We start from the raw sequence: 26982 nt of genomic DNA, 5'->3' as shown, positions 1-26982 counted from the left end.
CTTTTCTTGATTCTGGCTGCAATCCGCTTCCAGGAGTCCCCAAAGTACAAGGAAAACTGTATGTTTTGTTTCGCCTGTGTTTTGTTTTGGTTGCCTCTGCTTGTAGAATTATTTAGGAAATATTAAAAATATTGTAGAAGGGGGGGCTTAAATGTAATGGAGTCAATGGAAAGAATCTTACAGTGGGATTCAGTCTTGTCTAGCTGTGGATCTGAGCAAGTCATATTTAGGCGGGAAAGAAATACAAAGTTTAAGGTCTGATTTGTCAGGTCAGTTTTAGAGATCTACTTTGGAGTGAGGTGGATTACTTGGGTTTTAGTTGTATGTATTTCTTTTTATTGAGTAATGGAGTTTAGATGACGGGCTCGGAGGTAGATAATTATGCAGTAGATATTAACAGTTAGACAAGATGAATCTTACCCCTACCCACTTCCTGGGATGTAGAATGAACATTTTGTAAATAATAACTTCTTCCATTTCCCTCAACACTTCAACACTTGTTATGACTACCTCCACCTTATAAAGTTCTTTTTGCTTTTATCTTGTCAAGCATTAACTTCATTCAGAAAAGAATGACTTGTGATATTATAGTCTATTCGGTTTATTATTCTGTTATTCACAGATGTCAGTAAACTGGGGATAAACCAGTTTTAGCTACATTATAAACCAATTTGGTAGAACAATTATAGATCTGTAGAGTGAAATATCTGGAGAGAATCTAGCCTGCACTATATACATTTAATTTAGACTCGCTCTAGTCTGGACCCAAGAATGCAATGCATGCTAATGGTTTGAGCACCTTAAGTGTGCTCTTGGAGTACATCTGCTTTGTTTTAGCAGAAAGGGATCCAGTGTATGTGCTCAGAGAGCTTTCTACAATGTGAACTGGAGTGTGCTAAGTAAAAATAACTCGTCTGCAAATGGCACTGGTCATTCACAGTGACCATTATTTTATACATTAGGTACAGTTCCTGAGGAATGAAGGATGGTTTGACTAACAGTGCAATTTCTAATGGTACATGTCTCAAATATTGGCACCTAAATTTAAATAAAATTATGATTTTTAAGTATCGTGTACATGTAGTAAATTTCCTATTTCTGCCTCTTTCAGTTCTGAATATTCAGTAAGACTGCTAGCCCAAATGCTAGATTTCTTATCTACTTCTCATTTCATTCCCTTAATTTGGATGTGATGGTTACCAAAAGAAGGTTATCCAGAGGAAGACCAAAAGAAGGTTATCCAGAGGAAGACGGGAATAAGTTTTCAAGTATTTCTCAATTTTAGCTGTTTTAAACAGAGAAATGAAGTTAAATAGGAACTATAGCTATTCCTTATGTTTCAAAATAAGCAAAAAGTTGTGTTACATTTTTAAGTTTCAATTGTCAGAACTATGGAGAGATATGGATAAATTCCAGAGATGTGGAAAAGTTGCTGTTTAGATAGTCTTGATGGATGTATGTTCAGACATTGATGAATACCAGTTCCTTCATGTCATGAAAGCCTGGGAGGAAAGAGGAAATACTATTTTTTTGAAGAAGTCTATATTCTGATCTAGGTCACAAGACATTTTGGGCAGAGAGGCTAGAAAGTGTGTGATGTTGCAATGGCGTTACTACCATGAAAATCAGCTTTTCAAAGACTGCTGTCAAATGTAACCCTGTTGTCACAATCTGACATAAAGTTATTCATTTTCTGTGGTGAATTAGTTCTTAAATGGGACACCTCCCATTGATACAACTTCATTGTTTGCAGGCAACAAAGCCACTTTCTAGGAGAAGGGAACACAATGTGATGATTGTACAGGTTTGTAACTGCAATGTCACTGGTTTTAATTCTGCTGCTGCTTGGTTTTAGGTTACTTAGAAGCTCGGGATTTACCAAGTCGGGGCCTTTACCCTTTCATGCGGAGCCTTTTCTGTAATGTTGGTTCAAGATGCAAGAATACTAGTTACACAACACAGAAAAACAACCGCTTACGGTAAGTTATATGAATTTGACAGAGCTGTCAGTATCACAGTGCATCTTCTTCCACAGCAAAGGTTCCTATTATCTTGTAGACGGGTAGAACAGGAGCTTTGTTACTCTGTGCTAAAGTTGCCTTCAGTGTCCTTATGAATGCAAGAGATGTAGGGCCTTAGTCATCCCTCTTCTTAATTTTTGTTTGCCTTTCTTGGGCATTTCATGCTGTTACTAGGTACTGAAAACTGTTTTGAGGGAAAATTGGAAAGGTACCTTGTAATATTCTTGCCTTTCACTGCTGCCATGTGAGAGCATACTTTTATCCTTCACTAGAAAGTCTTTTATTACAAGAGGGTGAGGTTGAGCAAGAAAGTATATCATACATGCATTTAAACTTTGAATAGTTTGGGAGCATACATGGTGGAAGAAATAAACACAGAAAAGCAAAACAAGGATAACTCTTGAGTAAGACCCACAATGAGCCAAAAAGGAGTACCAGAAGCTCTGTAATAAAAAACTTGAAAAAGTAGTCTGTAAGAAGGCCTTGTCACAGGATCCCAGAATGCAGAAAGAAAAGAGATGAACCTGAATTTGGGCTTTTTCTTTAAGAAATGTAGTAATTTCATCTACTTCAAAATGTTGAAAAGCATTGATATGCAAAGACACTTATGCAAACTGACTGAAGGATGTAGTCATAAGCAACTCTTCAAAATATATAACAATAAAGTCAAAATAAGGCGAGCTAATCTGAATATGTGTGTACATATGTATGTTTATTTTCAGAAAATTGAGAATATCTACCAAAAAAGATCTTAGACGTTTGAGCTAGGTAAGTGTGTAAGAACATCAAGTTTTTATGGTTTATTATTGTAGAAGTTTATAGGTAGCAATAAATTCGCATCCAGCAAGTTGGAAAGCTTCAGTATCACAGTAATAGGCCATAACACTTACCATTTGATCTAGACACTCTGTTCCAGTTATTTGTACCTATAAAGAGCTGTTGCTCGAGATTAAGACTGTGCAAAATAAATCTTGTTTATGGGCAAACACCTTCTACATAAAGCAATAATAATTTGTTAGTAGAATTGAGATCTTAACAGTTTAAGCCATGAATCATTTTCGGCCTCAAGCTGTGCCAGGGGAAGTTTAGGTTGGATATTAGGAAGAACTTCTTCACCAAAAGGGTAGTCAGGCATTGGAACAGGCTGCCCAGGGAAGTGGTTGAGTCTCCATCCCTGGAGGTATTTAAAGGACGGATAGACATGGTGCTTGAGGACATGGTTTCGTGGTGGACTTGGCAGTGGTAGCTTAACGATTGGACTTGATGATCTTAAGGGTCTTTTCCAACTTTAACGATTTATGATTCTTAGTCCAGATCTAGTATTACACAAAATACTTATATACAGAAATAGCAGTATTACAGTAATATCCCTAAACAAAAATTCTCCTAATAGTAATAATACAGTTGAAATTGTTACACAGCCACTTAGTTTCTACTCCTTTCCCTGGTGTTATGCTCACCTTTCCACTGCTGCTTTTGGTCGTAAGGTCAGTGGCTGCAGTCTGGTGGTGGTGGGGTCGTTATGGCAAGTCATGATCTGGAGGAATGTGGTGTTGATGGCTTCTTTTTCACTCTAGGGTGCACTTGGGGTCACTTATGTTTGCTAGTGTTCTTTTACACCTTGCTTATTCTCCATTGGTCTGCGTCTCTATGATATATCTGAACATATATGGTATCTTTTACATATGTTAGGTACCTGTTCTTTTTTTCTTGATACTTATAAATTGGCTTTGTCTGGCTATAGTTCTGCATTTTAACTGACCACTGGTGAGTTGTTAATAGCCATGGGGTCCTCAGTGCCAGCCTGTGCCCCGTCTCTTATCCTGGACCTGTACTCCAGTACAGTGCATCCTGCATCCCCACTTCTTGAGGCCTCTACTATTATATTGTGCCTGTGTTCCTCTGCATTGCTTTGCTATGTTAATCATAAATATCTCATTTTGTACTGAATGATCACTTGTTACTACTATCTCTATAAAACTATGGTGGTATTATACAATGACAAGTGAAAGTAAAGCGAATCATAAATCGTTAAGGTTGGAAAAGACCCTTAAGATCATCAAGTCCAACCATTAAACTGTCACTGCCAAGTCCACCACTAAACCTTGTCCTCAAGCACCATGTCTATCCGTCCTTTAAATACCTCCAGGGATGGAGACTCAACCACTTCCCTGGGCAGCCTGTTCCAATGCCTGACTACCCTTTTGGTGAAGAAGTTCTTCCTAATATCCAACCTCAACTTCCCCTGGCACAACGTGACGCCATTTCCTCTCGTTCTATCACTCATTACTAGGGAGAAGAGACCGACCCCCACCTTGCTACAATCTCCTTTCAGGTAGTTGTAGAGAGCAATAAGGTCTCCCCTCAGCCTCCTCTTCTCCAGACTAAACAACCCCAGTTCCCTCAGCCGCTCCTCATAAGACATGTACTCCAGACCCTTCACCAACTTCGTTGCCCTCCTCTGGACATGCTCCAGCACCTCAATGTCCTTCTTGTAGTGAGGGGCCCAAAACTGAACACAGCACTCGAGGTGCGGCCTCACCAGTGCCAAGTACAGGGCCACTATCACGTCCCTGGTCCTGCTGGCCACACTATTCCTGATACAAGCCAGGATGCCATTGGCCTTCTTGGCCACCTGAGCACACTGCTGGCTCATGTTCAGGTGGCTGTCAACCAGCCCCCCCAGGTCCTTTTCTCCAGCCACTCCTCCCCAAGCCTGTAGCGTTGCATGGGTTTTTTGTGACCGAAGTGTAGGACCCGGCACTTGGCCTTGTTGAATCTCATACAGTTGGCCTCGGCCCATCGGTCCAGCCTGTCCAGGTCCCTCTGCAGGGCCTTCCTGTCCTCCAGCAGATTGACACTTCCACCCAACTTGGTGTCATCTGCAAACTTACTGAGGGTGCACTGAATCCCCTCATCCAGATCATCAGTGAAGATGTTGAACAGGACTGGCCCCAACACTGAGCCCTGGGGAACACCACTTGTGACTGGCTGCCAACTGGATTTGACTCCATTCACCACCACTCTCTGGGCTCGGCCATCCAGCCAGTTTTTAACCCAGCGCAGAGTGCACCCATCCAAGCCGTGAGCAGCCATAGCCATCTGGCCAGAAGAAAAAAATGTTAAAACTAAACCAAGTCAAAACCAAAACTGCAGGCACATTAAGACAATCACTCTCTACAACTACCTGAAAAGACATTGTAGTGAGGTGGGGGTTGGTCTCTTCTCCCACGTAACAAGTGATAGGACAAGAGGAAATGGCCTCAAGTTGTGCCAGGGGAAGTTTAGATTAGATATTAGGAAAAATCTCTTCATGGCGAGAGTGGTTAGGCATTGGAACAGGCTGTCCAGGGAAGTGGTGCAATCACAATCCCTGGAAGTATTCAAAAAGTTCAGCCAAAGCAAAGGTAGCAAGCCTCTGTGCCATGGTCTTGCAATCTCAGTACAAAGCCTGTGGCCTGTTACTTGCACTGGCAATACTATATTACTGGGTTATAGCGTTACAATAGGTGCTGGTCTTTTTAAAAATTGTTTCCTAAAAGGATAGATTTTTATTTATATCTCTAGTCTAGATGCCATCTAAGTGTGTTAAACCTCTAGAAACTATGAACTGTATTGACTGCTCTGCATGATTATTTACACTGCTTTGAACTGCCCAAATTATGTTTCAACTCAAAATAAAAGCAGGAAAGAATTTCCTGGAGGCAGTCTTAGACCTACTTAAGTATTGGGGAAATTATTCAGTGGCTTTCAATTTTTCAACTGAAAAATAAAATGCATGTATACTTATTTATACACTCAATAGGCTATGCTAAGTAGTATATAGCCTAGGTAAGGAAAAGGGGTAAAAAGGTAGGATGAAGTTCATTCTGAGGTCAGTCTATTCCAGCAGGTCCATCAGTATAAATTAAATCAACCTCAGGGCTGCTCTGACTTATGCTCGCTGCCAACAGCCTTAGGAATACAGACTGTCAGCTTGATCAGCCAAACATAACTGAATTCTACAATGTCCCTGTCTTGACTGGAGAAAAGGGGTGGCATAGGAACAGTAATACCAATTATCTTCCCTTTGAGGATTTATACCAAACCATAGGTGGTTCTTTATAATCATTTTCAGGGACATTTTTGCATCAACAATGTTGTGTTTATTAAGGGTAAAGCAAAGACTCTGCATAGTTTGCATGGACACTTAACCCATTTGTTTTCACAGTATGTACCACATCGGTGCTATCAGTTTGAAATATAGTTGTTGCCTTTTGGAAAAAGTAATTCTATGACTTGTTGGAACCTCCACTATGAAAGCCATAAACCACCCAAATAACTATTTGTCAGTGAGTAGCCTGAGCAGGGCTGCTCCATGAGGGATGCTGAGCCAGGGGTTGAAGTCATCTTGGTGCAGGCCATGCCCTCACAGATGTGGTGCCATCCCCCCCAGGCAACAGGCTCCATTAACAGCCTCCGACATGGTGAGAAGATGAGCCAGGTGAAGGCTACAACTACCTCATTAACTTTGATTTGCAGCAAAATCTGCCACCTCCTCGGATGCCTCTGAAAGCATCCATTTTTCAACAGCTCCGAGGCTTTGCTCTGTGCATCTCTCTTCAGCCACTGCAAAAACTGCTGGCTTGCAGCTCTCTGATGTGATTCCCTAGCCTGTTACACCCAGCAGTATCTCAGAGCAGAGGAGTAAGGAAATATTTAGGAGGTATATTTAGGAGCTCCCATTGCAAAGAACATTTTTTCCTGTTCTTTCCAGAATGTTCCACCCCCCACCTCATCTTAATGGAGCACAGTAAAATTGAGAGCATGCAAATAAGACAAAAACCATGCAGCGCAGTGTCCTATGGCCTTACATCCACACCCACAAATGAGAGTGCATGTGCATGGAAACATAATGTATTCCCATACTCTTAATTCCACTGCAAATCTTCCAGAATATGGTGGGGTTTGCCCTTGCAGCTCAGACTTCTAAATCTGTTTGTTAGACTTCTCAATACCTAAAAGAAAATTAAGCTTAGGTTTTCTTGAACTTAGATCTACAAAGATCACAAAACCAAGAGTCTAAAATGTTATTTCTAAGGACATTAGTTTATTTATCTTTATTTAGCTACAAATAGTAGCGGCCTGAGCAGCCTCACCATGTAGGTGTGTCGGAGCCCCAGGTCTGTCTCTGGCATCTTCTCCTGAGTGGACCCCTCATCCCACATGGTAGCTTTGTCTCCTTTGGCACCTGACTGGACTCTGGGCTCATCCTGCTGTGCTGGGTCTGTCGCTGGAGCCTGTGACCCACCCCTGGCTCTGCCTGCTGGCCAGGATCCTGGGGGATGGTGCCCCATCGGTGAGGGCATGGCCTTCTCCAGGGTCGCCTCAGCTCCTAGCTTGGCCCCCCTCCTGGAGCAACACCACTCACTCTGGTCCCTTTCTTGTTACTGATTTTATTAACACCTGGGCCTCTGTGGTTCTCTAGTGGAGTAGTATCAGAAGAGCTCATGTATGAGAGCAAGTGTGGGAAAAAAAAAAAATCAAGGAAGGTCTAAGCAACGATGATAGCACTTGCATAAGAATTGTTTAGAGGGTGAAATTTTTCTTTAAAGATGTGTATCTCCAAATGAAAAAAGAAATAATTCTGCAAGATAGCTGTATGTCTGCAGTAACTTGTTAGAATAGTAACCCTCTGTGGTCTCGTCCAGCTTTTGTAGTCTTATGCTATGTAGTTGGAAAACAGAAACACAAGTAATTTTCATGATCTTGCTTATAGATTGTCAGAGAGTTGGGGAGAAAAGGAATTTTAAACATGAGTTTTCTCCATTTTATAGCCAATTAAGAACAACACTTTTTTGGTTCTTTATATGTTTGGGTCCATTGCATTTTAGAAGGGTTATAATAGTATGCAACATGGAGGGGAAAGATCTTTTCTTTCTGTGATAGACACAGTAAGCTATTGTCCAGCATATGTGTTGGTGTTGATGGAGATGTCATGTCTCCAGGCTGTCCTGAGATGGTGCAGCACAGGAGCCAGCACAGCTGGCACTTTGCTATTTTAGAGAATAATTTTTAATGTGGTGACAGGGGTGAGGTTGAGACAAGAGTTTGCTGACAGGCTTATGAAAATCACCATTCTAAATGGCATTGTGCATCATGGCTGAGATCTTAGATAAGCTCTGAAACGTTCTTATTGTCATCCTGAGTAACTGGGTAATTTGGACAGAATTAGCATTCTGTCATGTCTTTAGGAAATGCCAATTGCTTTTACATGCTCAAAGAGATGCGGAGACTTTTTGCTCTTTTGCAGTGTTTTGTCATGGTCAAAACTCATATGAATGTATGTCTTTAGTTTGATTTCTGTCCTCATGCAGGTATTTCTGGAAATGCACAATTAAGGGAAGAATTACCATGGATGATAATGAAATTTATATACATATATACACACCTTCTCCTAACACCCCAGTTCTAATTATGTATGTCCTCTCCTACAAATTACTGACTTCTTCCTTTTGTCCTTTTTGTCATCCCTTGCTTGTCTCTTTATTATTCCTAGCAACTGCTGCAGTTGACTTCCTTTACACATACACAAGTAAGTTAATGTTGTCTTCTGCCCCAGAAAGCACGTATTGCAGGCTCTTTGGGAGAGTAGCAGTACAACAATTGAGTATTTTTGTTGGCACACTGTCTGAAAATTGCTTGTGTTGACTGTCACTGCAGCTGGTTTTGAAGTCTAGTCTATCTTTAGGCAAGCTGGTGACATCTTCCTGCAATTTTGTGTAACTTGCGCTGAATTAAGAAACTAGTAGTATCTCGTAGCATTCTAATTAGGAGATAAACATGGTCACTTATTACCATGTTGAAAATGTATAAAACCCTTTAAAACTTGGCATGGATATTCAGCAAATTGAAAAACTGTAATATTTTAATCTGTTTCATAAAACTGAGCCTGAAAACGAATATCATGCCCGTTGCTATTTCCTCTTCCAAAGGAGGTCGCGCTCAGCTCCAAGAGTAGCCAGAGGAAGAGCTGTGGCAACGACAGCAAAAGAGGGGTACGAGTGGCAGCTGGCTGACATCGCTCCTGCCCTGAAAATCCCCATAAAGCTAATAGTTCAGAAACAGCATGTCCAAACAGCTGCTCTTGTCCTGCTGAGAGGCTTGTGCTTGGGAGTGTGATGTTCCCATGAGTTTTTCAGGTTGCATTTGCAGCCTTCTCTTCTGTAATAGCTGGGCCTTATGTCTTTTGGTCCTTCTTCCATACCCTGAATATCTACACCCCCACCTACGGTTTCCTGTCTCCTCCTCCAGTTTCACCATCAACTTGCTTTTCCCTGCCCTTCTCCCTGGAGCTCTTCAGAGCCACCATGCTCCAAGTGCTGCCAGCTATTTTCTTTAATGCTTCTAGTCTGTGTACTCTGTGGGACCCCTCGCAGGGCAGTAGCTTCTCTCCCCAGCCCTCAAGCCCGGAGAGACTGAAGGGACAGCCCAGCTGAGCTTGCTGCCCTGCTTGGGCAAGGGGCAGAGCAGAAGGTCTAAGCAGGCTGCTGCCTTGCGTAGCACCTAGGGCAGCAAAACCTGAAGCCTTTTGCCCAGCTTCTTAGTTCAAAGGAAACTTTACAGCTATCAATGAAACATTTTGAAGCTAAGTGATGAAGAGCAGACAGCTTTCTTCCTCGCTCAAACTTGGGAGTGGGGGAGTTCAGTTTTCCTCTTGTTTGAAAAGCTATTGCTAAACAGACCCTGCTTATCTATTACATTTGCTACCTACCTGCTCTGAGAACGCTGCTCTGCTTGCACAGTGTGAGGCTGAATGGTTTCTGGGCTGGGATTGCTCACAAGAGATTCAGATTAGCAGGACTGATTAATGTTCACACAATTCAGCCTGTGTTATCAGGTGTGCTTCTGATAAATCAAACAGGTGCCTGTAGCACATAAAATTAGATCCCAAGAGGAGTTTTTTTTGTTCCCCTGCTCTTTTTCAACCCAAGCTTTGTTGATCCAAGGTGTGGAAGAGTCAGTGATGGGGGTAGAGGAGAGGGAGTTACTAACTCTGCCATCAGTCATCTGCGCAACCCGCTGCTGGCAGGGAGGCCAGGCAGCACCAGCAGCCCTGGTGCCAGCGTTGAGCCCAGCTGCATGCTCCCATGTGAGTAAGAGTGTCCTTTTTCCCCAGAGCATGGTTGTTTGCAGTGCTTCTAAAACAGGGAGATTTGTACGTAGGGCTGCAAGGCTTACGTCTAATTTGAAGGGAAAACAATGTGGGTTGAAACACTGCCTTTATGCTCCACTTCTCTGAATACTTGGGATTATTTTAAGTCACCTTGATTTGTGAGTTTAGTTGTCAATTTAAAGTTCAGCAGGTATTTTGGAAAAAAAAAATCTGTGGAAAATCCTGTGGAAACTGGGCTACAGCATTGTTTTTTTTAAAGTTCTGACTGGATTTGTGTTTTAACCAATGTGGTGGTTGTTATTCTGGTCAAGTGCTGGCCACTTGTTCATGCTTAAAAAGCACAGTGCTAGAAAGTTTTCAGTATGTAGTTAGTGTTCCTGTTCTTTGCCAAACACCAGTGTTTCTAGCTGTCTCAAATGTCAGGCAGTAGGTGTGTTAGTAATATTGGAATTTATGTGGTAGTTTTCAAAAGCAGTAGCTAAAGTGCAGCTATTAATCACCCTAGAAGCTGCCCTCTGAACAACAGAAACCTGCTTTTTAAAACACCATTTAAAAGGAGAAAAAAAAAGTGGTGAGGAATTGTTCTGCCTTTAATCCATTAAAGTTTGAGGCTGGTGAAAGAGTTTTCCAAAATCCTACTGGCTGTTGGCCAAGTTGGGATCAAAATAAACTGCACTGAAACAATCAAGAACTTGTATTAAGATTAAATTTAGTCTAAAGTTGCAGACAGCTCTGCAGGTGTCTGAACAAATGAGGATCAGTGAGGGAAAGAAACAGAAATGAGAGAATCAGAAAGCAGCGGCTGAGTTTTTTTGCTTCGGTTTGTGAATCTATCTCACTAGATGTTTCTTCACCAATAAGTAAGAATTGTGCTGAAAACTAGTATTAACACACAAGTTTGACAAGAAAGGAAAGTAACTCTTGATTATGTTTTTTTAAGTGGGGCTTATGTGACAGTTCATTGTGCTTCTAATGAAAAATAGCAATATTTTTGCTACACAGGTTTTCACCCTAAAATAATTTGAACTTCTTATAAGATAAATCAGAATTCAACTGCCTAGTTAAAGATGATTATTCCTAGCTAAATATGATTATTGCATTGTTTATGGTGCCTTGGGAGAGTCTAAAGTATTTTGTCCTGTATAGAGACATTTAAATGACTCTTTGATTTCTGATTTAATCTGGAAAGTATTGTTAGAAAATTGTTGTGCTATTGAGTAGCCACCAGATGGTAGCATGATAGAGATAAAGGTAACAAGTACCAGGGGTTTAGCTGTAAGTTAAAATCAGGGGAAAGCCAGTAATGAAAATAGGAAACTATTTTTATAGGTTGTTGCATGTGTTTGAAAAAACAAACTGCCGTACCCCAAATAAAAACTGTATAAGTTTTCTGAACAATAGACACTTCTTGTGTGTTGAGTCAGCATAAGGCAAAAATATGTAGCCAGAAACACCATTCTTCTTGCTTTTCAACTAGAAGGGTACCTTGAGGAGCACATCATCTGGAATCGGCATATGTTTGTTAGTATGGATGCTTTTCTTTAAAGTGGTGGAATCGTTAAAGAGAAAGCACCAACTTTCTTCAGGGCCCAGAAAGAGGGACTTACCTATATTTCATCTGGTGACATTGACCAACTTACCTGTTCTGGTTGCAGCTCATTGCCTTAGATGCAATAGGAATGCCTGAACTTCAGGGTACAGGCCATCAAAGAACCACCACCTGCACTCATGATAAACCAGGGGAGAAAAGTTGAGTGTGCTCAGAAACACCAAAGACTTCTTTGGATATGTCTGTCTTTGGCTGCTGCCAGAATTGGGTTACTGGCACAGGTGAGCTGCTCCAGCTCAGCAATTTTTCATTGCCCTCTTTCCTGAGGTTTTGAGACTCAGTGCTGCAATGTGCAGACTAATGAACCAAACTAAATAAAAGTTGTATGAATGCATAATAGTTAAAAAAAAAAAAATCAGAATACTGCTGTGAGAATATACACATTTTTCAATTACTTGCTTCCAGTTTGTAATTACCTGCCCTGTCCCATTTCTTTCTGTGAAAAAGTGCTTCAGGCATCCAAAGTGGCCCAGAGAGCTTCACAGGACCTGATCTAGACTTCATGAAAGAGATAGAGGAACTTGCAAGGGAATTTATTGAGACCACAGAGAAAACCACGGCTTTAGAAAAGCTATGGGAGGAAAACTCAAAGTTCTCAGGTAAGCTGTGATCTTTCTAATAATGAATTGCTTTGCCTATCGGGTAGTGATAACCATCAAACAAAGGAATGCTCTTATCTTAAAAATAAAACTAAAATTTTAACTGATCTTGAAAAAAGCCACTTTTATGATTACTATTACTGTGGCCATCATAAAATTATCAGAAAAACAGCTTTCTAGAACTGTGCTCTTGTTTTACTAGTTGATAGTTAACAAAATACTGTGAGGGAAAAGGTTTAAAGGTAAAGACTGATAATCTGAGTACATGATTACTTCGTCTAACATGCATTCAAAAGTAACATATCAGGATTTAAGTCTTTCTCCCCAGGTTTTTCTGTTATACTAGAGAGTATAGGGATGGAAAACCTCAGTAGCTCACACCTGGTAACCTTTAGGCAAACAAGTCACTCTTGCACTAAAAGAGTGAGACTGGAGACACCGAGTTCTGATGCTCCCACTCTGTTCCCACCCGTACTGCGCAGCCTGGCTGCTGTAGCAGGTGGGCATTTAAGACCTACTACCACCCTGCCTTTCTGGCTGAGTTTTCAAGCAGAAAGATTTAGGTGAAACAGTCATTTTCACGCCTGGCTGTCTGGGAGCTAGTACGTTCATCTAGTGTTGATGTGATGATTTTGCCTTACTGAAAAGTGAATGGTAAGCAATTTCTTTTAAATTGTTTTTGTGATAATAGTAAAAGTATTGGACGGCACAGAAAATCAAGTGGATCACTATCTTTCTTGGTTATTAGTTGTTTCACATGCCTTTACTCCTGTAGAAATGCCCTTTGTGTACTACTTGCTATTGCTTATAAAATTGATTCTTCTGAAGTTAATAATGCCTCTCTGTAAAGGAAAATATTTGATTTTACAGGGCTCCATAACATCACTGCTTTTCTTACTGTAAGTATTTTTACAGTCTATTTCTAAGTTAGTTCTGGATTTTGAGGCATCTTTATTATAATTGTTAGAAATTTGTATCCTGTTAAGTTTTAGGAAACTATATTTTAAAAAATTGCTATGCTGTTGAAGGAAAAAATGATATCTTGTAAATTTGATAGAGGTTCAGTGGTTTCTAGATAACTGATTTAAACCAGTCTAGGTGTATCAGGTTTGCATGGCAAGGTTTTGGTAGCAGGGGGGCTACAGGGGAGGCTTCTGTGAGAAGATGCTAGAAGCTTCCCCCATGTCCGGTAGAGCCAATGCCAGCTGGCTCCAAGACGGACCTGCTGCTGGCCAAGGCTGAGCCCATCAGCAACAGTGGTAGTGCCTCTGGGATAACGTATTTAAGAAGGGGGAAAAAAAAAAACCTGCACAACTGCAGCCAAAGAGAGGAGTGAGAATATGTGAGAGGCACAACCCTGCAGACACCAAGGTCAGTGAAGAAGGAGGGGGAGGAGGTGCCCCAGGTGCCAGAGCAGAGATTCCCCTGCAGCCCCTGGTGAAGACCATGGTGAGGCAGGCTGTCCCCCTGCAGCCCATGGAGGTCCACAGTGGAGCAGATACCCACCTGCAGCCCGTGGAGGACCCCACACTGGAACAGATGGATGCCCAAAGGAGGCTGTGACCCCATGGGAAGCCCACGCTGGAGCAGGTTTGCTGGCAGGGTTTGTGACCCTGCGGGGGACTCATGCTGGAGCAGTTCATGAAGAACTGCAGCCCGTGGGAAGGACTGCGTGTTGGAGCAGCTTGTGAAGAACTGCAGCCCATGGGAAGGACTCATGTTGCAGAAGTTCATGGAGGACTGTCTCCTGTGGGAGGGACCCCACGCTGGAGCAGGGGAAGAGTGTGAGGAGTCCTCCCCCTGAGGAGGAAGGAGCAGCAGAGACAATGTGTGATGAACTGACCGCAACCCCCATTCCCCGTCCCCCTGTGCCACTCGGGGGGTGGAGGTAGAGAAATTGGGAGTGAAGTTGAGCCTGGGAAGAAGGGAGGGGTAGGGGGAAGGTGTATTTAGGGTTTGTTCTTATTTCTCAGTACTCTAATCTGACTTTTGATTGGCAATAAATTAAATTAATTTCCCTGAGTCAAGTCTGTTTTGCCCATGACAGTAAATGGTGAGTGATCTCTCCCTGTCCTTATCTCGACCCACAAGCTTTTTTTCCTCTCCCTTGTCCAGCTGAGGAGGGGGAGTGATAGAACAGCTTGGTGGGCACCTGGCATCCAGCCAAGGTCAATCCACCACACTAGGCTGTTAGTAGCTGAAATTCACAGCTATTTTGAAGGCTGACTGTTCATTAGGAGCTATTTAAAAAGGTATCTGCCAGACCTTATGTAGTTGCATAAAACCATATTACAAAATGTCTTGCCAGAAACTCTTATCCTAATGTGTATTTATTATTAAAAACAAACCAAACCAGAAAACCAACCCAAAACTTAAAAAAAAAGGACTGCAGTGAGATTGAAAAGATGGGGCTCTTGCTTGGATGGGATTACTTTGAATTCAGATTTGTGATCCTGTAAACATGGCAAGTGGACTCAAGTGGGGGTGAAGGAAGACAGATTTGCAAGATGTAGCATAATTCCTTCCAGAATCAGTTTGGCAGTTTATGTGAAATGAGTTTGGTCTTTGTGCTGTCCCTAATGCATTAGTCTTTCACCCTTGCAATCTCAACAAAAAGAGGAATGCTGAATGGGCACAGTAGTGGATCTCCATTACTGTCAATTTTGTACCTTTCACAGATTACTAGTTTCACTTTAAATGTATTTTAAAATGCATTTTCTCAATATGTGATTGATTGTAACTACTACTTCATGAAACCTAGATTTCCAATTTGTATCTTGAGATTAGATGACATTTTTATAGTGATATTTTTAAATTGATCATGAGATACTTGATTAAAAGGAGCTGTATCAATAAGAAATTTCATTTCTGGAATGGAATATAAAATAGAAAGAATGTATGTATGAACATTAAGAAAATATTTAGTTGAAAGTAGCCTATCGCTATTAATAACAGAGCTTGTACACACAAGCTTCTTTTTGTATAAACCATGCTCATGTTACCATTATCCAAAAGAGCCCTAGTGAAACAATGTAGAGAAACAAAGACGGCATAATAAAAAAGTATGATAGATCCTATGTTTTGCATAGGCGTCTGATAGTGTAGTCCTTGTAAAAGAAGTGGTTTTACCCCAGTCCATCTTTAAAGAGCCATTCTTATCAACTATTATTTCACACCCCCACAAGGAGCTGTGACGCAAGGGTGGCATGTCCATGGTAGTCCCCTGGTCTTTATACCCTAGACTTAAATTCATTGCAGGGCTAAAGAGCTCCTTGTGTTTGAGATATCAAAGATGATCCTTCTCTTTAGGGTGAGTTATACTTCCTGGCAGAAAGAGATTGTTTATCTTTTCTCCCAGCTCCATTTTCCATCAGAGCAGAGAAAGAAATCTGAAACAAAGCTGCTATAAATTCAAAGTACCACCAAAATGATGTGGTGAATTACCAAAGCTAGAGGTATGTTTCCACTTGAAAAAAATATTTTAAGTGGTTTAAAATTTGAGAGGACAGGTGTAGGGGAAGTAAGAGGCACCTGTTATTTTTTTCTGTTAATGGAAATGTTGCATGTAAATGTGTTTTATTTGCATAAAGATGGATTTGAATGAAGTGGAGGAAATGATTTCTAGAGCAGAAAACCTGTACAAACAGCCCTATTTATGGAACCTTCTGCATTCACTCCCTCACCTTGAATTGAACAGCTTTTATACAGAAGATGAGTTAGCTGCTGTAGCATGGTTTCTAAAAGTTATTCAAAAGTAAGTACTTTTACATGCTTGAAAGTGCTCTGGTTTAATATTTTACCTGCAATTCTTGTTCTTCTCACTGGCTATTTAATAAAATAAGCATCTTTATCAGTGTAGGGAGGCTGAAATTTTCTGCTACTTACCAGATTCTGCTTTTATAGAGATATGGTAGGAGTTTTCACCCATTCTGATTCTTTCATAACTGTATTTTTTCATCTCTGTCCAGCTGAGCAGAGATTCACCAGGATTCTCCAAGAAGTAGCTTCATCGTAACAATGGCTGAAATTAGCCCATCACATAATATGGCTTTGAACTTTGTAATGTGCTTTGAGACTCTCTGAAAGACAGAATATTTACATATGAATATAAGAAAATCATAGTTTGGATTCTAATCAACTTAATACGTATGTAGCACTTGGTCAATATTGGGAAAATAACTCCATTTTGTTTCTCAAGCCTTGTGCTATCAAAATAGCTTTGGCTGTTCTCTTGCAAGAAATGAAGCGGTAAGAAAAACCCATGGAGATGTATTCTGAATATGAAAGTTTTCTGCCTCAGGTAAAGGACAGCTGGATTCAGAGAAAGACATGGTATCAAAAGCACAGACTAAGACAAGTATCTACAGGAATTTTCAGTAAGGGAATTGTTAGGAAAAAGTCAAGAATGTATTTGTCAGAGTAGGTAGTTGGTTGTAATAGGTAACTGTCTTTGTAGTCAGTTAACACCTTTATAAGGCTAGAGGAGGCCACCGAACCTGGCTGCCTGTGCAAGACTAGCCATGAACTTCACCAGTCTTACCCCATGGGGAGGCAGGGGCCCAAAGACTTTTAATGGGAAATGACTGTTCTGATTCTGTCACCCTTTAGCATCCTGCTGTCTTTTTCCTAATAAAAAAGATATGAAGGCATATTTTTTCTTTTTTTTGAAACCGGGAAATAACTCTCTCTTGATTACAATATGTGGATTGCAACTGTGTTGAGGCTTGATTTTCTTTTTTTTTTTCCCCCTTTATGCCCGAGTCATTTGTAACCTTATTCCAGCTTGTTCTCTGAACTATTAACATGCAAAGCTGTGTTAGCTGTGCTTGCAGTGCTTATATCCCAAAAGCAGAAGTCTTTTCTGAAAGGTTGGCAAACTCTGAGTGTTCCTGAGGTAAGACAGGAACTTGGTTGTAAGTTTCTGGTTATTGCATTCTTCATCAGCAGCAAGCGAAGATAGCAGTAACCACTGACTGCTGTGTGACTGCTGTGCTGGGTCAAGTTATTAATTTTTTAATATAACCTCAGCAGTGATTTCTCTACCCTAAGCCTATAGCATGGACAGAGTGAGAAGAGGGCAAAAGTAGGTGGTGTTCACGGTTATGGTGTTTGTCTTCCCACGTAACTGTTATGCATGCTGAGACAGAAGAGTAAAAGTGACAAAACTTGGGGGTTGAGATAAAGACAGTTTAATAGGTAAAGCAAAAGCCATGTGCGCAAGCAAAGCAAGGAATTCATTCACTACTTCCCATGGCCAGGCAGGTTTTCAGCCATCTCCAGGAAAGCAGGGATCCATCACATGTAACGGTTACATGGGAAGACAGATGCCATCACTCTGAACATGTCCCCCCCCCTTCCTTCTTCCCCCAGCTTTATCTGCTCAGCATGACGTCATATGGTGTGGAATATCCCTTGGGTCAGTTGGGGTCAGCTGCCCCAGCTGTGTCCCCTCCCAGCTTCTTGTGCACCCCCAGCCTCCTCGCTGGTGGGGTGGGGTGAGAAGCAGAAAAGGCCTTGACTCTGCAAGCACTGCTCAGCAGTAACTAAAACATCCCTGTGTTATCAATCAACACTGTTTTCAGCACAAATCCAAACCACAGTCCCATACTAGCTACTATGAAGAAAATTAACTCTATCCCAGCCAAAACCAGCACAACCTATTAAACTGTTTTTATTTTGATCCCTGAGTCTTCTTACCTTCCTTTTATTTTCTTCCTGTCCTGTGGGAGAAGGGAGTGAATGAGCAGCTGTGTAGGTGCTTGTCTGCCAGCTGGGGTCAACCCACAAGTGATTAATAAGAGCAGACTCAGGTGTTTACATTTGTGTTTTTGGTTTTTTTTAAGACTTTGGTACCTTTCAATGACCAAACTTGCCATAATTAATGCAATTTGGAAAGCAAACCACAAAACCCAATGCTCGCTTCTTGACTAGCTTCGTATTACTAACATACATTTCTAGAGGTCCTAGCTTAGGCAGAGTTTAGTCAGCAGAAAGAATCCAAAATTTGAAACTTCTCCCAGTTCCTGGGCTGTACCATCTTTGCTGTGTCTCTCAGAGGTACTTAACAGAAACTTTTCATGCCTACTTGGCAAAGTTAAACAGGGGTATTTTTGGGCTTTTTTGTTTTTTTTTCCTCCCCTTGTGTACGTTGGAAACTGCTGATCCACTCTAACAAAACTGGATTCTTATTTTCTTAATAACAAAGGAAATAACTGGTAAATTTGATGTAAACTTTAAGTAGTAAATTACAGCTACGTTAACAAAGAAGTTTGTTTCACAGCTAAAGTGACTGAGACTGGGAATTCTAAGAAATTCAATAGATATATTTTTGTCAAGGCATTCCCTGATGTGCTTTGTTTAATTTGTTTTGAAAACAAGTGTTCTGTCGCTTTAAAGGTTCTTTTTTTCTCTGCAGATTGGGTGGAAGTAAAATATAAGTATTCTGTGTCCATCCTGTCTTGTTGCGGGAATAACTGGGAGAACTCTTGTGGTGGTTTTACTCTCATTTTTGCTCTCACTTTTAGCTCTTTTTCTCTCATTCATTTTTTTTAAGAGGACATTGGTCCTCTTAGGAGACATTTCCTTAATGAAAATTGAATGAAACTCTAACTGTAAAATCTGAACTTGTGGGTTTTTTTCATGAAAAGTCAAATTTGACAAAGCATCAGTTTTTTCAACAATAAAGTATTTTAATATTCAATTGCTTGAACTCCATCTTTTTCCACCAAGCCCTTTCAGTTTTTCTGGGTGTACAGAGCGCTTGATTTTTATTTTATTTTTCACTTTCAGTACCTTAGCATCATTGAAGGATTTAACTATGATGCCATTGGGCAAAAGTTTCTATGAAGTGGTGAAAACAGCACTGAATTTAACTGCTACATCAGAACAGGACAGGAGCTTGGAAGGTAAGGAATTTGCTTCAGACTTTTTTTGAAGTACCTTGTAAGCATGCTGGGAATATGCGATAGCAGTAACTGTCTGAGCTTCCACTAAATTCCTAATGTAAAAGGTCTAAGAACTGAACTATATTGCTGTAGTGCTAGCCCATTTCTTTATTGATCTGTTTTTTAAATACTAATAATTAAATTTCATCAGACTGACAACTATTTGATAAACAAAGCACGTTGGTCTAATATATAGTGTTTAGAATGAACTTTCTGTGGTGAATTTTGGAGAGAGACTAAATTACTGCAAAGGATCATTTCTTCCATTTGGTAGAAGGATAGCCTCTTGTTTTGCACGTGCATGTTAAGTATTATGGCTGTTTTACTTTAAGCTTATTTCTTCTGTTATCATAAATTCTGGTCTCAGCTGAAGGGCTATGTTTCCCATCTGCTGCTTGAGTATGGGAGATGAGTTTAATTGGAGAAGGTAGGCTAGCCCCAGGACAACTCCTCAAGAAAAGGCCAGGAACAAGTTTCATTGCCAAACTGGTGGCACACAGATTCTAGGTGCAGCTGTCTGCTCTGCATAGAAGGTCTGGCTAAGAATTATATGTAGTCTAAATCCCACTTCAGCTGTCAAAACCAAGACTGAAGTGGTACAAAGGTGATATGGTGGAGCCCTTGCACAGAGGGGTGAGCTTGAACTCCCTGGTTTTTTTTATATTCTCATGGTGCTTTCCCTCTCAGCAATGATTCATATCCAGCCCATACACACACATTCGCATGACCATATGCAGAATTAGATACACAGTTCAGAATGGCACCCTATTGGGTCTGCTGGCAATCACTGTGCAGGGGCATCACACCATTATTGTATCAGCTGTCAGAATACCATCAGATTAACTGACCTTATCATACTACTAAAGCAGTCATGGATTTTATCCTAGTGAAACTGGTGTTTAGGTGCACACATTACTTTTTTTTGTTTTTTTTTACAAAAAGTTGGAAACATGGTACTTGGATCTCATCAAGTATGAATCATCAAGAAACAACATGAACAAAAGGCAGGAATAAGGTAAACAGAAGTTTGTTTTTTTTTTTCTTTCAGGTTTTCAGTATAATCTTTCTCTTGGGGATGTTTTGTGGAATCCACATGCTGTGAGAGTAGAACTTGAATCCAGGTTTGGTTTTGATGATCTTCATGTTGAGAAGCTGCTAAGTTATACAGCACAATTAACAAAGGTAAACAACTTGAAAATTTTAGTGTCCCTCCCTTTCATCTTTGTTTTTATTTGTACCCTGAAGGGATTTTTCATGCCTTACGGAAGATACAGTCAAATCTTAGACTTGTGAAGCAGCTATAAGACTGCTAAATATCTTGGCTTCTTTTCCATCAAAATAAATGTAATTTAGCTTCAGCTGGAGTTTCTGCACATGAAGATGCTATCAACATCAGGTCTAGTTGTACACATTAATGAATTTATGTTTCTCTGAAGTCACCACTGGATACGGCAAAGTCCTGAGTTTATTATCCAATCCTGTAGAGAATTCTGGGATTTGCTCCACTAAGCTTTTAAACTAGAACCTGGATTTGAAGCTGCCTGGATTAATTTGTCAGGTAGCATTTTTCATCTGGTTTGCTGGACAACGAATGCCTGTCTCTTCTGTCTGTAAATTAAGGCACTTCAAGAGTATTTTTTTTCTCAGTTGTGTAGTCTTGATATGAATACACTTGACTGATGAGTTGTCTCAGTGGGGCTATTCAAATATACCATCGATGTGTCAAATTTTGAAGAAAATCTCTTTTCTCAGAGTGGGCTTTCTAACCTTTCTTCTAGAAAGCCAAAGTAATCTGTTCCGATAGTCCGGTTTGAACTGCAGAAAACTTGAAACATCTTTTGAATTTCTACTTAAGTCCACAGTTTTTGAATAGAACATGCTGGTATTTATCCGAAATCTGTTTGCTCTTTGCCAGGTACAGTCTAGAGTTGTACTCCAGAAGAGCTCATCTATAAAAATAGCTGATTTACACAAAGCAGTAAATTATAAAAAAACTTGACTATCAGTGATGGCCAGTTTGATCAACTGAACTGAATTTGACTGTAGCCTGTTAGCTATGATTGGCTGTGTAATCCCAGGCAGCTCACTTGCTAGCTATTTATAGATTAATATCTTGATATTGTGTACTTATGTTAGGGCATTGAAGACCCTCAAAAAGTATGAAAAGAAATATGGAGGCCTGGACAATGTCTGTTCTGAGCACTTCAATTCCGTATGTAATGCCCCAGCTCCTTTGGTGTCAAAAAATCTGTAAAACTTTTAACAAATTTTCTAGTCACAGTTGAAAGGAGTTAGGATGTAAAGTATCTCAGAAAGACATTAATAGGGAGAATTAAAATGTACTATATTATTTTTGTATGCTTTAATAAAATTTATATGATTGGGAATAATAAATCTTTCAACACAGAACTTAGAAGTCAGGCTATGAGGGAAAAATCTGGCCTCTTGGCCACGCTGCTGACACCTGCCAACTTCAATTTAAAACTAGTCTGCTGCATGTAATCATTGGTTGAGGTGTACCATTATACTGAATGCTTTTTACATCAGTAATTTTTGTACTTGTGAAGTTGCTTCAATACAATTCTTCTAGTGTAGGTGTACTGTATCATTGTCAAGTTAGTTCAGCATCAGCCTGAAAATGACTGTAGAAGGTGGTGTAGCTACACAGTGAAAATTCCTTGCATATACAAGTATCATCATTCTGCCTGGTGTATGAGAACCCTAATGGAGCCATTGGTATTTTATACCGCACTCTGCATGTGGAGCACTTTGAAGTATGTGCCCCAGAATATGAGGCTGGATTAAATGGGCTTTGTTTTCACTGAAGGAGGCTATGTGATACGTTTTTTTCACCAGATAAGTAAGTTGATAGCAGAGATAACACTCAGCGGCTCTCTTGAGATGCTCATCAATCTCCTATGTCCCTGCCAGATTCCCACAGGAGAGACACTGGACTGGTTTGTGTGCTCTGCTCTGTCCAGTGTGCCAGAAGATAAAACAAACAAAGAGAATAATGAAGAGGGCTGTGTTTCTGCATGGCGTGAGGCCAAAGTGTATCTTGTTCACGCTGTCAGCAAGCTCAGACTCTATGCACAGGTACACTTTTATTAATTAATAGATTGAATTCCTCATTTTTGCATGTAGGTTGTCAACAGTAACTCAGTTAAAAGATCCCAGTTAGTTATTAAACGTTATTGTCATGAACTTTTTCATCTTGCTAATAAGACAAAGTAATTCATATAAAGAATCGTTACAGTGGAAGTATAATCTATCACCATGTGTCCACTTAATCAGATTTTCTCATTAACTCAAATACAGTTTTGAAATCTAATAGGGAATATAGTAAAATATACTGCACTGCAGAGGCCTGACAGAAGGAAAACCCATTTACTGTCCCATCTGAGCCTGAATTTTAGGCAAAACTGAAAGCAGGCTACAGGCCTCCACTAATATAGTATAAAATTCATTTATTTTTAATTCCCCTCCACTATCTCTGGCAATAGTGGCTGAAGCATGTTGAAGTGCATGAGAGTAAATCTCCAGTATAGCATCTTAAAATTCTGCTCTGGCAGAACAGCCTGGGATGCAGTCTCTATGATGACATATGTGTAGTTGCATAGAGAAAAGGATAAACCATTCAGATGTTTCCTAAGGAAAACACTTACCTAGCCACCTTAATGCTGGTGTTTGTTTTTCCACTGAAATATGTTTTTTTCCGATTAAAAAATATTAGCTGTGTATCAAGCTGCTCTGGAGATGTTTGCAGTATCCTCTATAGAAAGCAGGTAGAGTTTATCATGTATTTCCTCAAAAATGTAGCCTTTGATTTCTCTCTTGATACAGGTTTCACTGATGTACAATGACTTGAAGTAATAAGTTAATGTGATTGACAAAACTAATGCACTAATCCCTATTGTAGCTGTAGGAAAATCCAGTAATAATTTCAGCCATGATTTTTAAACTCTTCAGAAGAGCTGACATCCTTATGATGGCAACTTGAAGTACTGTAAGCTGTAGGCCACTGGGAATTCCCTTGGTGAACAGGACATGTTTTATAGTAAAAATCTGTTATAACCATTTAGCATTAAATAAACGTAATGGTGGAAAAAAATGTAATGGTGGAGGAAAGGAGAGCAGTCAGTAGGTTTGGCCAGGCCTTGGCATGCCTTATTCTAGGCTACACAATGGGACCATGCAGGCTCCTTCTCCATCTCTTTGTGGTTTTTTTTGGGGACCCCCAAAAATGTTGAGGCTGCTGTTTTCCATCATGTTGGTAGAGTAGGCAAAAGTCCTGTAAGGGAAAGCAAGCCTGAGTAATTGACTGTGAAGGTCTGCTTTTGGTTGGTTTTAGTCTCAGGCCATCTCTTTACCATTCCTGGGTCTTTGGGCAAGGACAGCATAGCATAGGATGTTAGTTCGCTGTATGATGTAGCATGTTATATTGCCAACTTGTAGGTCAGTACAAACTGTATTGAAAATCAACCTTTGTGAGGCCAGTCAATTTAGAGTCTAGACACATTGTTGGGGAGAAATTTTACTATCGCTGTTAATTGTCTTTGGTTTTTTTTAGACATGCAAATTCTGTGTCTTGTCTAAATAAGAAAGCTTTGATTCTCTAACAAAGTGTGCTCTGTTTTGCATTCAATCTGCTAGGTATTTGAGCAATGGTTCAGCGGCAGCCTCTCTCAGAAACTCCTTTTGGAACTTGAAAGAAGCATGGCTGATTTAATGTCTCAGTTTCTAGATGACAGGAAAGCCAGGAAACTTTTTTCAGAGATAAATACCCTGATCCAGCAATGGAATGAGAAATCGGATGCCTACTTTTCAGAAGGATATACTGCATCTCATGATCTGTAAGTTATACTTATCTTTCTGCAACTTGTGTTATAAAGTTCAGGTAAACTTGAATATTTATCTTCACATTACATTTAATAGATTTCTGATTTTTGTTTTGTGTTTTTATTTTTAATTCTGTAATTCAAAACCTCATATACAGTCAAATAATTGTGCTGATGCATACACATTCTGAAAAAGAAATTAAATCTGTCATTCAGAGTGTACCTACTTGGAGGTTCAGCAGAGGACCTGAGTACATGATCAGGACTCAGGAATCGGCAGCTGTGTGTAATTAAGCATTTTGAACTAGGACCTGAATTCTTTATCTTCTTCTGCACACAAACTCTAATTCCCACAAATAGTTGCTGTGACTTAGCATACATCCATGAGAAGCATTACTATAGGATCAATCTGCTCATGTACAGCAAGTCCAGTGCATCTGAAATGTTTTGGATTTTTGTTGTAGCAGTCATACTCACCTTAGTTTGTGCAGGAGATCTTGGAACAGAAGACTACTATGGAGAATAGAATTACGATGTAATGCTATGTCTTTATATATATGTAGTTTCCAATCTTATCTAGGGTACTCTGAGGCTAAGACTTCTTTTAATGTTTTTGAACTTTCAAATTCCATGTTTGGCTTATCACTTCATGCAAATGTAAGCAGTTTATATGAATATATGGCTATAAGTTCTGTACTTATTCAGAATGATTTGTTTTGTTGAAGCAGTCCAAATCTTCCTGTACAGTAGAGTTATTCTTTTAGCAGCTCGTCACTAATCTAGTAGAAATATATTTTGTTGCAACTTTGGAAATGCCTTCAATTCCCATTTCAGGACAAGTGCAACTACAAGCTTGTAAAGATTGACTGTGCTTTAATTTCAGGTATTCTGATTCACAGCATATGTTTTAAAATAAAATCAAGACAATTGTTCTGGGTTATTTATGCAAAATAAAGTGTTTTAAGAGCTCTATTTCCCTCTCTATTAAAAAAAAAAAGGACTTATTATAAATGGTCTGGAATGCTCTACACAGGACTTAAAAGTTGTAGATACAGGGAGTTAATGTTTGTCAGAGTAGGCAGAGCCTCATAAAAGTCTATCATATAGTGCAAGAGCTTCTCTCTAAGTGCGCACCAGATGACTTGTATCCCTTCTGGGAGTTATAATGTTGGCCTCAATTTGTCATTGCTTGTAGTAGCTCTACTTGTTCATATTAAAAACTGTCCTTCATTGGAGGAGGTATGATCCATGCTGATCATCTGAGGATAAATCTGAAAGATACAAAGTGCTCTAATGCAGCACACCCCCAAGTGGGAAGTGGTCAGGCAATGTCTTTGGTTCTGGATTTGTTGCTGTTTTAATTAGCTTATAAAATGGACAGAGGCCTCTTTCCATTTCCAAACAAATCTGTTTGAACAGGGACACAAAAAAATGAAAAAATGTTTCCTAAGTAAATGAACAGGTATGCGATTATAAACAGGTGTATAACTCCTGTGTTTAACCTAACAGTCACTGGTGGAATAACAGCCACTACCTCCTTTTCCCACCCTTGAGTGTTCACAAGCATTTTTTTCAGTACAGTAGGAGGCTTGGTAGAAAATGAACTCTCTCATGGAAAACTTCTCAGTTTTTTGGGGTTTTTTTCTGCAAAGGGGAGGAAAGGAGATGATTTTGTGTGTAAATCTTCCCTAACATTAACAGGTTTGGCCTTCAGTTAAATTAGTCTGAAAAGAAGTAGACTTGTCCATGAAAACAAGTTGTACTTCTCACCTGGGAGACTGATCAGTGAATGCTGAGAGTCAGAGGGGTTCTTTTGTTTTGTTTTTGTGTTTTTTTTTTTTATTATTATTATTTTGTTGTTGTTTCCTTAGTTTGCCAAGGTTTTTGTAAAACCCATTAGCTACTGTTAAGAGAGAGACTGCAGTCAAATTGTTCAATAATTTAGTAGTACATTTTGGAATTTGATCCTTTTTTTTTTATAAAAGAAAACTGCTATCCTGCTGCTGTTGTAAGAAACTACAAAGTAGATGATATAGTGACTGACAACAAAAAAAATCCCATAATTTTTCAGCACCTTTACATTTTGTTTGTAGTACACAATGTTTCTGTGCTCTACCTCTTTTGATTGCAGAATCCTGCATCTGGAGAGAATGCAGTTCGTACTTCAGGGTGTACCTCAGTGGCCTGTTTCAAAGAGATTGCTTCTGGTAGATGGAGCTATAAGGAACGTAATGGCACAGTATTTATACTTCACTGAAGGTAAAGCTGCATGGTGGTTACTTGTTACAAGCACTCAAATGACTTCTCCAGAATAACATGGGAAATGGATGACATTCTACCTCTAGGAAGGCATTTGGGCTCTGTTATACATGTCACAGATATTTACAGCAGCTTTTGAATTCCTAAAATTTTGTTTCCCTTAGTGATGATAGAACACAGCATAATACCTGTTTTCACTTCTCGTATCAGGAATAAACAATTTCCTTAAGCATCTTATATGGTGTTGTATGCTCCTTTGACTGTTGTTTAAAGATCTAACTCAAGAAAAAGAGCCTGCTTAATAAAAATTAAAATTATCAATGCCTGAGAAGTTTGACACCATCAGTCATGTATGCGTGAACAATAAGTCTGGGTTTTAGATTTAGGTGCAGCTTGACTTTTCCGGCTGGTTATTGCAAGTGACGCAAAACACTGAGCTGGACATATGGATTTTCTGATCTCTTTAAGTAAGGATTTGATTGAGGGTTGTGAAGCACAGAGGCAGGGCGCTTCTTTTTCTGGGGGCTATGCTTTTGGACACAAATCTAGGCCGATGG

At 39.9% G+C, this 26982-nt stretch overlaps 1 protein-coding gene across 1 annotated transcript; it reads left to right on the top strand.

Moving 5' to 3' along the window:
* The first annotated feature begins 1854 nt into the window (after positions 1-1854).
* On the top strand, positions 1855-26481 carry LOC148057427 (ATP-binding cassette sub-family A member 13-like). The gene is made up of 9 exons (XM_087748030.1): positions 1855-1979; positions 12233-12384; positions 13255-13283; positions 15975-16138; positions 19174-19289; positions 20377-20510; positions 22260-22424; positions 23982-24181; positions 26298-26481. The coding sequence occupies exons 1-9, from the start codon at positions 1903-1905 to the stop codon at positions 26479-26481; spliced, it is 1221 nt and encodes a 406-aa protein (XP_087604156.1). The 5' UTR covers positions 1855-1902.
* The last annotated feature ends 501 nt before the right edge of the window (positions 26482-26982 follow it).

Source organism: Nipponia nippon, unplaced genomic scaffold (genome assembly GCF_047370975.1).
Source record: "Nipponia nippon isolate SJK-2023a ecotype South Korea unplaced genomic scaffold, ASM4737097v1 scaffold_1, whole genome shotgun sequence".
In the NCBI taxonomy this organism is placed as follows: Eukaryota; Metazoa; Chordata; class Aves; order Pelecaniformes; family Threskiornithidae; genus Nipponia; species Nipponia nippon.
The sequence above is the reverse complement of the archived record's forward strand: the minus strand, read 5'-3'. Positions and strand labels throughout refer to the sequence as shown.

What these genes read in the sequence shown, in the direction of transcription:
- LOC148057427 (XM_087748030.1), top strand. Translation starts at nt 1,903, where the DNA reads ATGCGGAGCCTTTTCTGTAATGTTGGTTCAAGATGCAAGAATACTAGT. An exon ending in ACATCACTGCTTTTCTTACT is followed by an intron (nt 13,284 to 15,974) that starts GTAAGTATTTTT and finishes ATTTGCATAAAG; the next exon opens with ATGGATTTGAATGAAGTGGA. An exon ending in AGCTCAGACTCTATGCACAG is followed by an intron (nt 22,425 to 23,981) that starts GTACACTTTTAT and finishes TCAATCTGCTAG; the next exon opens with GTATTTGAGCAATGGTTCAG.